This window comes from Neovison vison, chromosome 7 (assembly GCF_020171115.1).
Source record: "Neovison vison isolate M4711 chromosome 7, ASM_NN_V1, whole genome shotgun sequence".
In the NCBI taxonomy this organism is placed as follows: Eukaryota; Metazoa; Chordata; class Mammalia; order Carnivora; family Mustelidae; genus Neogale; species Neogale vison.
In genome coordinates, this window is record NC_058097.1 from 112,568,319 (window position 1) to 112,581,440 (window position 13,122).

General features: G+C 52.0%; 1 protein-coding gene across 5 annotated transcripts in view; it reads left to right on the forward strand.

Annotated features, from left to right (window-relative positions):
* The window catches only part of GRAMD1B (GRAM domain containing 1B), a 178,910-nt gene that overhangs the window by 10,986 nt on the left and 154,802 nt on the right, over positions 1-13,122 (forward strand). For 3 of the 5 annotated variants that reach the window (XM_044258088.1, XM_044258076.1, XM_044258077.1), the window contains exon 1: positions 1,885-2,258. The exons of the other annotated variants lie outside the window; for them this stretch is intronic. In XM_044258088.1, coding sequence (XP_044114023.1) covers positions 1,885-2,258 — 374 coding nt within the window. Of the gene's footprint in view, positions 1-1,884; positions 2,259-13,122 lie in introns of those variants that run through there. 5 annotated transcript variants of the gene reach the window in all.

Here is a 13,122-nt window from a genome sequence, read left to right on the forward strand (position 1 = left end):
ACAGTATCTCTGTCCCAGTGCAAAACTGACTTCCCTCAGTTGCCTGGCCTCTTGGACATTGATACCTTGAGCTCCCCTCCATGGGTCATTCTGGGGCGTGATGGACCCATGGCCAGTTGTCATGCTTGATGTTTTGCTGACCTGTAGGGACGGATTTTCTTCCTGTGAGTTCTTGCAGCTTCGGGACACTGTGTCCTTCATCCTGGCAGGGAAGCTGGGGCATCAGCTCTTAACTGGGAATTGGATCCCTAGAGAGGGGCAGCAAAGAAAAGGTGAGTTGAATTGTGGATTTAATGGTGCATTCTTCTGTGCTCCTCCTGGTCTGTTTGAAACCAACTGTTCTTACTTTGTGGAGAAGCAAATAGTGGAGAGGCATTTGTGCTGGGCTGCAAGGGAGGAAAATGGACCTTACAGCCTCTGCCCTACAAGCTTCGTTGGTTTATGGTCAGTCCTGATGGCAGATGCCTCACTGAAGTGGACCAGGTCTCCGGCCAGGCTCTTAGGGCTATAGGTACATGGGTCTAGGGAGGCAGTGGGTCAGCATACCTTCAGACACTGCCAGGGCTGCTCCACTTTCTAGGTTCCATGATCTAGAATATTTTTTTGGGACCCAGTCCATACCCCTTGCAGGTATAAGCAGAATTGAATCGTCTTCCAGGAACGTAACTCCCAGGAAGGCTTTGATGGATGCTTTGCCTTCTGGGGGCTCAACCTTCCAGTACCTTCATTTTGTGCTTTGGGATGGGGCTGTGTTATTGACCAGGTCGCTCAAGATGGAGAGGGATCAGTCCTTTTTCCTTACTGGTCCTGCGTGTCCTGTGTCTCTCGGGTCCTATTGTCTGTCGTTGCTTGGTATGTCCTGTCCGCTGTCCTCAGCTGATTCCACAGGAGAACTGTTCTGTCTTCTCAACTTGTCATTTTGGAAGCAGCCCCCCAGAACCTTGCTGTCACCCTCTTGACTACGCCCAGCCTTCCCGTGCACCTACCCGCAGTCCCACATAATTTAAAGAAAGCACCTTTCTTAGAAAACCTCCTGCTGAAAAGCCCCCTAGTTTTTCCCCCAACCCTGTCTTGGGTGGCCTTGGGAAATGAGGTCTGAATTCCTGATGGCTCGGTTCTCCTTTCCCCCTCCCCTGCTTGCCCCCAAAGAAAAAGCTGGGCATTAGACTAATGAGAGCTGCCTGGCCAATCGCTGCTTTGAGAAAGTTTGGTTTGTGATCCTGTTTCATTAGGCTGATTGGAGCAGCCTTTACTCGGAGGTAGAGTCCCTCCCCAAGGGATTTTGCCTACAGTTACCCTAGCTGTCGCTGCCTGTGCATGCCCCTTCTGGACAGAAATGACCTCCCCTCCCCTCCCTCTTAGCTCCCCCGCTCCTCCTTTTCTTGTTTTTATCCAGTGTCTCCCTTCCTCTCTCTCTCTCTCTCTCTCCCCATCTCCCTCCTGCTCTCCGCCTGCCTACAGCGCCACGCCGGCTCCCCAGCCTGGTCGGCGGATCGCCAGCCGCTGAGAGTTTGCCGAGCCGCCCCCTGGGGCCCCGCGCCGCCGAGTCCCGCTAAGGCGAAGACGCAAGCAGGCCGGGGAGAGCGCGGAAGAAAAACAAGCGGGCGCGCCGCAGGAGCCCCAGGAGGGCGGCCGGGTGGCGGCGGGCGGCGGACGGGGCGGGCCGGCGCCGACAGCCTGGGGGAGCGCGCACCGCCGGAAAGTTCGGCCCCGGCGGCGGCGCGCGCTTGCCTCGCGGCGCTCGGGGAGACGAACTTGCCCTCTCCGCGCGGCTCGAGCGGGGAGCGTTTCCCAACGAGAGCGGGCCGAGCGCGCCGCGGCCAGGGGTGGGGAGCGAGGCGGCTGGCGGAGGGCGCCGAGGGAGCGCGGCCGCCACGGGCCCCCATGCCGGCGGCCAACATGCTGGAGAACCTGCAGCCGCCCGCCCTGCAGGTGCCCGAGCCCCAGGGCGCGCCCGAGGGCAGCCCGCTCTGGTCCAGCTCGTCGACCCCCACGCTCCGCCGCCGGCGCTTCAAGATGCGCCGCATGAAGAACGTGCAGGAGCAGAGCCTGGAGGCCGGGCTGACCCGGGACCTGCCCGGCGTCCTGGCCCCGGGCAAGGAGTTCCTGCAGCTGCCGTCCATCGAGATCACGCCCTCCAGCGACGAGGACACCCCCTGGTCCAACTGCTCCACACCCAGCGCTTCTCCGCGCCGAAAGCGCTTCCTCCTCCGCAAGTGGCTCAGGGTGAGGGAGCGAAAGGAGTGCAGTGAAAGCAGGTACGTCCCTGCGCCGCCCCCCTGCCTGCTTCCCCTTTCCCTCCCCTGCCCTCCCCGGGGGGCGTCCTGGCCGACACCTCGCGGAGGAAAGCGGGGAGCGGGGGGGGGGGGCTGGCCAGAGTGGGCTTCGGGCACCGCTGCTCCCCGCTTGAGGGCCGGGAGTACTGCGGCTTCCACGCGTGTCGCCCCAAGCCAGGGCCTGGGGCCTGGGACTTCCTCCTGTGTCACACACCGGGGGTGTGGGGGGTTCCCGCCGCATTCCCTCTCATTCCATCCTCATAGCAAAGTGAATGGTAAATCCATGGCAGCTAATATCTGTTGAGCCCTTATCACGTGCAGGTCATCACGGTGAGCACATTGTATCGCGAAAACTCGGTGTTAGGTACTACTGTTATTGCCATTTAAGACGTGGAGGTAACAGAAGGTGCGAGAGGTTAAGGGGCGCCTCCCCTTAGACTCCTGTTGCTGAACTCCCATTTCAATTTTTATGATGTATTTTGGCCACACCAGCTTGCCTGTCCTGGCCCACACGTGTAGCTGATGTGCTGGAGTTTTTCATTTTCTGCTACAGTCTTTACACCTCTAGAGCTGCTTCTGTGCTACTCTGGTTTGTGCCTGCTACTTTTTTGCCTGGGATAATGTGGCATCAGAGTAGTGGGAGAAGTTTGTTTTGTCCTATCCGTGTAGAAAACCATAGGGCAGCTCGGTTGGACCTTGGCTAGGAGTGTGTTGGAGGCAAGCCCACCGCCTGGTTTGGGCAGGCGGTGAGGGATCCTCACTGGCTCTTTGTAGCATGGACTCTGCCCATTTACTTCCAGATTCTAGGGTCCTGTCTCTAGGGTTGTCTCCTGTGGGGGAGCTGAAGGACTGGTCACCTTCCCCAGGACTCCTCCTCCCAGCCTGTTCAATTTCAGTCATTTCAATTCAACAAGTATTTATTGAATGTTCTCCTGAACGTGGTCTGGTACCAGCTGATGTTGATGGGATCCTGGAAGGAGAGATGGAAGGGAGAAAAGGGAATGCCAGCTTTGAGAAGGAGAATGGGCAGAGACTTATATAAGCAATTAAGATTAAGACCTGTGAGGGGCACCTGGGTGGCTCAGTGGGTTAAAACCTCTGCCTTCGGCTCAGGTCATGATCTCAGGGTCCTGGGATCAAGTCCCGCATCGGGCTCTCTGCTGGGCAGGGAGCCTGCTTCTCTCTCTCTGCCTGCCTCTCCGTCTACTTGTGATTTCTCTCTGTCAAATAAATAAATAAAATCTTTAAAAAAAAAAAAAAAGAACATGAGTGCATGTGTAGAATAAAGGCAAACTCTGGATTCGAACCCAAATCGGTTGGACTCGGATCTCTACTCTTAACCACTGTACACTGCCTCGTGTTGGCATCTCTGTGGATCTTGGTGAACACAAAACACCGTCATGTGTAGGTCTTAAAAATGGAAGCCTTCTTGGAGAGAAAAGAAGCAATTGAAGGAGTAGAAGCTTGTAGATGGATGCTCAGCAAGATTCCCGGAGAAAAGGAGCTGGTGTTTGAGGGCAGTAGAGCAGAAAGAATATTGGACTGGAAGCCAGAAGATTTCAAGTTGTTGGGTTTTTTTTTTGTTAATTTTTTTATTTTTAAAGATTTTATTTATTTGAGAGAGAGCATGAGTGGGGGAGGTGGTCTGGGAGAGGGAGAAGCAGGCTCTCTGCTGAGCAGGGAGCCTGACGCAGAGCTCAGTCCCAGGACCCTGGGATCATGACCTGAACTGAAGGCAAAACTTGAACTAACTGAGCCACCCAGGCATCTTCAGGAGATTTCAGTTTAAATTTCAGTTCTGTGGGACCTCGGATACCTCACTTCATTCACCGCTCCGTGCGTCTCCCCTTCTCCATCCATGGAAGGGGGGACACGTCTCGGGAGTCATACGCGTGAAAACGTTTTCCACGTGTGAAAATGTCGCGTCACGGTGAAGGATTATTGTCTGTGAGTGTTTTGTGGATTATTCTGTGAGTGTTTTGCGTGGCTTGGATTTGCTTGAGGGTATAAGCTTCCACACTCAAGTGTCCCGGAGCAGCACCCGAGACCCCTCATCCGTTCCAGGATTGGAAAATTGCTCTGCTCTGGCCTGGTTCAGCCAGTGGGGATTAGCATACCAGGCCTAGCGTGACATCCTCTTCCCATTCCCCCTCCAGAATCTACCTCTCTTTGGGCCAGAAGAGCAACTCGCAGGCTGCCCTGAAGTCTGATGCAGCAGAAGGCAAGGGGCTGTGGGTTTTAACTGCACAAGTTAAACACAGGAAGAAGATTGGGAGACACCTCCCCCAACCTTTCCCCCCCTTCTTTAACCTTAGGAAAAAAGAAGTTGGAGAAGATGGTAAAGTCAGTGTGGTTTGGGGAGCCAAGGACCTTGGGGTACAGTAGTGCAGTAACCCCGGCCCAGTTTGGTCTGGTTCATCTTCGTTTCCTCAATGTCTAGCACTGTACTTGGGCTTTTATGGTGATCAATACATGTTTGTTGGAGAATAAATTAAAAAGGAGAGAAAGAAAGGTTCTTTTTTTTCTCTACTGTTCAGAAGGGAATGATCTTTATTCATAAGTCAGGGAGAATTTCCTGGAGGAGATGGGTTCAGAGCTGAGTTTTTTTCCCCCGTGACAGCTTTATTGAGATATAATTTATGTACCGTATCATTCCCTTATTTTTAAAGTCTACAGCTCAGTGGTTTTTAGCATATTCCCAATATGCACAACCCTCAGCACAGACCATTTTAGAGCGTCGTCTGACCCCAGAAGGAAACCCGTGCCCTTTATATCTATCACCCTCAGTGTTCCTATCCCTATCCTCTGGCCTGAGGCAGCCACACATCTACTTACTGTGGAGAGCGCACGGTTTGCTTTGCTTTGTTTTGTTTTAAAGGTTTATGTATTCATTTGAGAGAGAGAGAGAGAGAGCATGGGGTGGGGCAGAGGGAGACAACACAGAATCCCATGGAGACTTCCCACTGAGCACGGAGGAGCCCGAGGCAGGGCTCAGTCCCAGGACCCTGAGACCATGACCCGAGCCGAAATCAGGGGTCGGCCATTCATCCGTCTGAGCCACCCAGGCGCCCTGAGAGCAGGGTTTGGAACGGAGACCAGGTTCTTGGTGGTGGAAGCAGTCTGGGGAGATTGGCTTGAAGACGGGAATGGATGACCACGAGTGGCCTCAGTGAGGGATGTGGAAAATAGGGAGGTGAGCGGATGGGCTGACTGACTTGATTTCCGTTGAAGAGTTGGAACTTCACTTTATCAGTCAACAAAGATGCATTGAGATCCCCAAGACAGTGTGCTCTGTATGCAGAGGGGACTCAGCTCACTGGGGAGCCGCTATAGGTTCTAGAACCTGGGAGAGAGGGGCAGAGTGGTATTTGAGGCAGCTGATTCTCGAGCCTTCCGCTGTTCTTCCAGCGCTTGGTCTGGGAATTGGTGTCTTAACCATCATTTAATGTAAGATGGCACTTTTCTTTTTTCTGCTGGCCATGTTGCCCTCTGAGTTCCCTAAAAAGCAGAGTCTGAAGTTGAGGGGTCAGCTTTTGGATTTAGTACCTGCACGTCTCCCTAAATTCCTTGGCCATAACTGGTTATGGTGATTGTTCAAAACTCTCTGACCTGCCGGAATCTGGTGAAGAGTCAGAAATTGGACGGCACCACGTCTGGCGGGACGGCATCCTGTCCTTGTTCCGTGGAGGGAGAGGGAAAGCTGACGGGCCCAGCGAGCAGGTATGGATGGCTCCCTGTAGGCTGTCTTTCCAGGGGACATAGCGCGTCTCTGCTTCTCTACCCCCCAGGAATCCCCGGTATTGTCGTTACTTGCACCACCATGACCCCCTGGCGGTTCTGTCCCCTCGTCTGTGTGATATTCTCAAGCTGCTTAGAGTCCTATCGGTTTGGAGTCTCGGCGTTTCTGCTCTGCGACCCACATCTGACCTCAGGCCTCTCACTGATTCTGCCAGCCTGGTTGGGCCAGGCTCTCCAGCTGGGGGTGCCAGCGGGTTGGCAGGTTATGGTATCAGAGGTGCGTTTATCTTGATTCTTCAGCCTTCGGAGAGAGTCTCATTTCCGGATTCAGCTCCATTTCCAAGGGAGCAGGGTGAGCTGTGCCTCCAGACACCCTGTGCATCACTTCTGTGCACACCCTGCCGTGTATGAGAGGCACAGGGAGGCTGGGAGAGAGAAATGTCATTCTTTCTTTTCTTTTTTTTTTTCCTTTTTAAAGATTTTATTTATTTGAGAGAGAGGGAGAGAGACAGCAATTGGAGTGGTAGAGGGAGAAGGGGAAGCAGACAGCCCATGAGCAAGGAGCCCGATGCGGAACTTGATTCCAGGACCCCGGGATTGTCGCCTGAGCCAAAGGCAGACGCTTAACCACTTAACTGCTTACCTACCGAGCCCCCGGGGCGCCTGAGAAAACTGTCATTCTTTCTTAACACAAAACAACAAAAACAAATGCAGGGGAGACCTGTGATCTGTCCACAGATTAAGTAAGTAACTGGTACTGTGAAAGGTGAAACTAGAGAAAGCCTTTACCGGACCGGACCCCTAAATCCTTGAGGGTGGGGACAGCATCTCACTATGCGCCAAGTTTCTTGCCAAGCGCCTTCAATACACAGTCCCATTTAATCCTCCCAAGAAACACCCCCAGGCGGGTTTTAGGGCTGAGAAACAGAAGTTAGAGATTAACTCGCTCCTGGTCCCACAGAAGCAAGGGGGAGATTTGAACCGTTGCAGAGCCTGAGCCCTCCCCCGGGACACTGTACCATCGCTCCAGGCTCTGGAAATCACTCTGGAAATTGTTGGCTCTCATGCATGTTTGAGAAAGCATACACGTGGAGGGGAAGGGTGTGAGAGAAGGTAGGAGTGAGGTCAGCAGGATGGGAAGGGCTCCGGGGAGCGAGCTGTAGGGCTTGGGGTCGATCACTGCCGTGGGCAGGGCGACCCATGCTGACCCGCCTGGGCAGACTGCTCCGTGAGAAGCAGGCAGCCTTTGGCTGAAGATGTGGTTTCCAGATTCTAACAATTTGTGCAAACTGTGGAGGTCGAGATGGAGTCCCATGGGCTGATACGCACTGGCCAGGCTCCTCTGTGGGTGTTGGTATTTTAAGAGTTTCCGTGGTGGTTATGTGCTCAGGGGCCACCCATTCCGTGTCAGGCAGGAGCCCGGCATGATCCCGGGGCAGATTAGCAGGTGACGATTCTGCCCTGTGCGGTTAGTTTCTCCTGGGTCCTCTCCATCCACCAGTTGCTAGGCTGGTCACTGATCATTGCTTCTAAGGTAACGCTATTTTCCATTAAGGCGTCTGAATGGCTAAGATGCCCGTGGGGAATTTCCTGCCTGACCTCCGTGCACGAGCCACTGGGCCCCGGAGCCGGAGCAAGTGTTCAGACACTGAACCAAGCCGGCCTGAGAGCCCGGGGATGGTTGCTGGGTTGCGGTGTGTACAAGAGCTTTCTGCAGCCCGAGGGCTTTTTCTGGAGCTTTTGCCCTCTTGGGTTCTTGCCTCCGCAACCCACATCGGTGTGGTGATGGACCAAAGGGCTGTCGTGTCTGGTGTGAAGGAAGATGCAGCTTTTACACATCTCCTGGGGGTGGGGAGGGCAGTCTGCCAGCTCTTGTCCTGGGACTTCGGCCCCTGAGCCGTCTTCCTGCTCTCAGAGGAGATGGCAAAGCTTCCACCCAGGAGGCAAAACTGGAAATCAAATGTGGGTAGGACAGAGATGTTTGCAGCTGTGATAAAGAGATGTCAGGTGGTGGCTGGTTCCTGCCCTGGCCACCCCCTCCCCCCTGCCCCCTGCAACTCTGAGCAGCCACGTGCCACCTTCTAAAAATAGTCCTGGTGTCAAATCTTCTCCTCTGTTTCCCAGACACTGTGTGTCTGGATTTTCAATTCAAATAATATAGTTCAGAATCATCAGCCAGCGGTGGGCTGTGGCTCAGCTAAGATCAGTGGGTGGAGGAGGGCCTCGAGGAGTAAGGAAATCTGGGGTTCTCCCACTGGAGCCCCCATACGTCGTTTTGGGTCTGACAGTACGAAGCCCTTGGTCCTGCCTCCTTCGTACACACTCGTGTTGAGAGTCTGGTTGTTCAACTCTGATTTGTTGATGAGATAAAGAAATAAGGCCACAGGCACGTCTCGGTGGCAGATCTGGGTTATGGCCCAGAACTCAGGCCTCTGACCTCAAGTCTGGGCCAGTTTCTAACTGTCTGTTCTCCGGAGCTTCCTGAGGCTTCGTGAGGTCTCCCCGTGTCAGTACAATGCTGCCGTCATGCCTCTTCCCCACCTGCTGCCTTGTACCTACTTGGTCTGACCACAGAGGGTTTTAGTCTTGCTGCTTTTTGGTTGGCAAATTTAGTCAGGAAGTGAGGGGGCTGAGTGAGGGAAATTTAAAAAAAAAAAAAAAAATTAAAAAAACCCCAACCAACCCACTTGGTTTTTTCCCCCTTCTTCCACAACTATGGAAAAAGAATTTGCCTCGGAGGCCCGGTGGGGGAAAGGAGGGTATGGTAACCCTTGCTGATTTGACTCCACGATTAGGAAAATGAAGAAAAACATAGTGGACCATTGGTTTAGTGACATCTTTTTGAGGCTCGGCAAGGATCTTCCAGCTTCTTAACAAGTTTTTGCGCCCTAAAAACCAGTGGCTATTGTGTGTGTAATAAAATAGCTAGTCACCGTAAAATTTGGGGTAGTAGGGGAAGGAAGACAGCTCATCATTTCACGATGCCATTGGCAGCATCTTTGGTGTATTATCACCTACTATGTTTTCTCATTCAGGTTTCCTGTTTATTTCTTATTTATTTTAAAAATATTATTTACTCATTTATTTCACAAGCAGGGGGAGAGGGAGAAGCAGGCTTTCCCAATGAACTGGGAGCCCGACATGGGGCTCGATCCCAGGAACCCGAGACTGTGACATGACCCGAAGGCAGACGCCCAACCGACTGAGCCATCCATCATTCACGTTTCCTTTTTAAGTGATAGATATTTTGAGTCATCGGCTCTTCTATTACCTTGTCTCTGTTGAAGGTAGGGCAGGAGATCTGTCCCCTAAGGTTGAGGACAGGTGAGTCTGTGAAATAAGGGGGGAAAAAAAGAATTTCTGCGGCACTGTTTTTGGAGGAGCCATCAGGATGAGATACTTCTCCAAATGGGGGACGAGCCCGCTCATCAGAGATGCCACTTAGCCTCGTCCTTGTGGTTCCCATAACCAAGCTTATGTGTTCAGGCCAGTCTGACTCCACAAAGCCATCTGCGTTGATCTGGCAAGGGTTTGCCTTTTGGCTGGGCCATTACACTCTGGAGCTCTTCCTGACCTTTTGCTTGCCTCTCAGGTTGGATGGAATGGCGGTAATAAAGGTTACTCTGAACAGGGTGGAGCCTTTCCAGGGAACAGTTTGCCCTTTGCATGGGTGACAACATGTGTTTTCTCTATCTTTGTCTGTGATGAACCACATCTTCCTGACGGGTAAAGACCTCATAAAAAAATTTTAAAAAGACTTCAGAAAGAGGATTGCACCACCTCTGTTGGTTACCTCTTTCTGTGTTTCAAGGCCCACTACTGAGCAAGCTCTTCCTCAGATCTGACTGAAATCCCCTGTGGTAAGGTTCAAACACATTTTCTCTAGTTGCGTCTTCAGTGAGGATGAGAGACGGGTTGTCATCCTTTGAGAACATTCCTTCAGAAACTTCTTCTTACTAGTAACATATGCTTTGGTTTGCGGATCCTGAGGGAAGCCCTAGGTTTGTGCTAGTCATTACTTGGACCTCTTGGGTGTCCTGGGACCCTGTGGACTTACTTGGTGGATTGGCGGCCCACCTGTGTCAGGAGACCAGAGTAGAAAGTGGCCCTCCGATTCGGAAAATTCCAGGGGACCCTGAAAGAGTCCTCTTTCTCAAATGCCTTCTCCATGCTTGGGTTGCTTCTCCGTGAGTTGACACACTTTCTGTTTGTAGTTAGAGATATTCGACTGAAAAATCAGGGGAACTCAGGAGAGCTGATTCTCACAGTTGAAACATTTATTGGACATGCACTGGGCTGTGCTGGGTGCTTGTGCTACAGGGATGGACATCAACGGTCCTTCCATTGAGGACCTTCCGGCCTGTGTGGAGGGCGACGTGAAAAAGATCATTTCTGGAGAATATGCACATCATATTACAGCATTTAAAAAAAAATAGGTCTGAGGAAAAACTCAGCTGGAAGGGAGAGGGGAGGAGTGTCCTAGGACCTAAATGACACCATTACGTTGTCTTCCTTCTCTGTACTCAGCTGCCACCTGTTAGTCCCTACATTCCAGCTCTGCATCTCTCCCGGAGAATCTAGTCTTCATGGTGGATAGGATTTGTGGGGTCATTTCAACTTGGAACAGACAGAAGTCTAAGGCTGTGGAGTTGGTCAGCGGCAGAGGGGGCTCCGGAGTACAGGTACCCTGCGGTCAGCTCGGCGTTCAGCCCACCCCGTGTGTGGGAAGCCCATTCTGTGCGGGATGGAGCCCTGTCTTCATCAGTGAACTCAGGAAGCTCGCGTGGGCCTTGTCTGTGGATGGTCTTTCCAAGGACCAAGGCCCTAGCACCAGTCCAGGGGACCATCTGAGGCAGCAGGAGCTGTTGTCTGGGGTTGAGCTCATTTTCTCGCTGTGTGGTCCTGCACGGGTGACTCTATCTCTCCGGGTCTCAGTGTCTTTCTCCTCTGTCAAGTAGAGAGTATCCATTTCTTCTTCCTGTAAGACAGTTTAAGGAGACAAGTCTGGAGACCTATGCTAATGTGATTATTAGTTAGTAAAAGTGACTTTTTTTGGTGATCCGCGAGGCCTCTGAGTTTGCTCCTTGGGTTAGCGCAAGCTGGAACAGTGGTTTATTACTTCTTTGATTAATTACGAGATGTCGCTTTTGGGATCTACCTATGGTGCTGACAATGAGCTCTTACAATTCATGGGCTGGCTCTTGTCCGTCTGTTCCTTCGGTGTCCATCTGCTTAAGGTTCTGACTCCAGGTTTCTTATTTCTCCCTCTCCTTTTCCCTTCGCCTCCTTCTTTTAGATCTACACACTATCCTAGGGCTGTTTCATCCACTTGAGTGGCTTTCATTACTTCTCTATGATGATGACGCGCCCATACTTCAGACCTCCTCTCTTTCCTGAGCCCTAGGTTCACACCTACGAGTGACTAATGGACGCTTTGTGGAGATGCTCTTCAAAACTCCGTGTCAGTGTCCTTGAACCGGCCTTCCTTCCCTCCAGCCCAGTTCCTCTCCCTCGGTTCCTTGCACTGGGGATGGGAACCTGTCAGCTTCATGAGGCTTCCCTCCCCTGGGAGGGTGTTCTTCAAGCCCATCCTCCCAACTCTACCACTGTTGCTCCTCTCTAGGCCACCATCTCTCCGGTGTGTGTTCCTCAAGTGCCCTCCTCGCTCGACTCCCTGCCTCCTGCGAGGGCCACGGGAGGGGCTGCCGCCAAAGGGGACTTCACACCCTCGCTGCTGCTCCCGGTCCTGTGCCTCCAGCCAGTGAGTGGGGTGCTCTCTCTTCTTTCCATGTCTTCACAGACACTGTTCCTTCAGCCGGAATTACCCACTGATAACATCGCCCCACCTTGCCACCCTGCCCTTCTTTTCTTCTCCTTTGGATCTTTCCTCCAGGAAGTATTTCCAGACTCTGGTGTTTTTTTACTTGATTTTATTTTAATTTTATTTTAGATTTTGTTGATTTGTCAGAGAGGGAGAGAGCACAAGCAGGGGGAGCAGCGGGCAGAGGGAGAGGGGGAAGCAGGCTCCCCACTGAGCAAGGAGCCTGACGTGGGGCTCAACCCCAGGACCCTGGGATCATGATCTGACCCGAAGGCAGATGCTTCTGAGCCCCCCAGGCGTCCCCAGACTCTGGTGTTTATTACGTGTCCTAATTTGTGACTGTGTTCCTCAATTGTGTTTATTTGGTCACAGTGCATCCTTTACTGGATCATAAGCTGTGAGGGCAGAGTTTATTTTATTCAGTGTTTGAATTATTCAGTGCCTGCTGAGTTCTTTGCATGGAACATTGTAGGAGCTCAGTAAATAGGTATTTGGGGAAGGAGTAAATAATCAAATGAATGAAGGACTGCACAGAAACTTGATTTTCATGGAATTCTAGTGTAAATCATTTTGCAAAGCAAGAAGTCCTCTTAAAGCTGAATAATCCTCCCCCCTCCCCGCCAATATACCATTTATGTAAATCTGGATGATTACATAAGGGCATGTTTGCTTTGAGCCTGTTGGTTTCTTTTGTGTTTCTATTTTGTTGTGCCGTCTGCATCTTCCATCGGACTCTAGATGCCCAGAGAACAGAGACTGCTGTTCTTCTAAGGGTGGTCTCTATTCAGGGAGTTTAACTTGGCATCCCTAATGGATGTTGTTTCCTAAACCATCCCTAGTGGTTGATGTTTCCTGAAACGAGGTTCCAGAAAGCAAGAACAGGTCAGAAGCAATATTTTGGCCAGTGGTCGACCCAGAGCTTGGGTACGGTCTGCAGAGAGGAGTAACTAACACTTTTCCCACCGAAGACCTGTGGCAGTTTTGAAGGAGGTTTTGAATTTTGGAGCTGGGGTTGCCATGGCAACCATACTTTTTTCTGGCCTTCCCATTCCAGGTCAGGGCAACAGTTGTTCCTCTTGAGAGGAGAGAAGGATTGGGGAATACATGTAGCCTTCCATTCTACCCTCCCTCCTCCCCAGTTAATCCAGCAAATATTTACTGACCACATGTGATGGGGCAGGTGCCGTTCTAGATGCCAGAAACTACAGTGAATGACATAGTTTCTGCCTTAGGAGAGCTTGCGTCCTAGAGAGGGGAGAGAGAGAGTGAGGAAATGAATGATGCCAC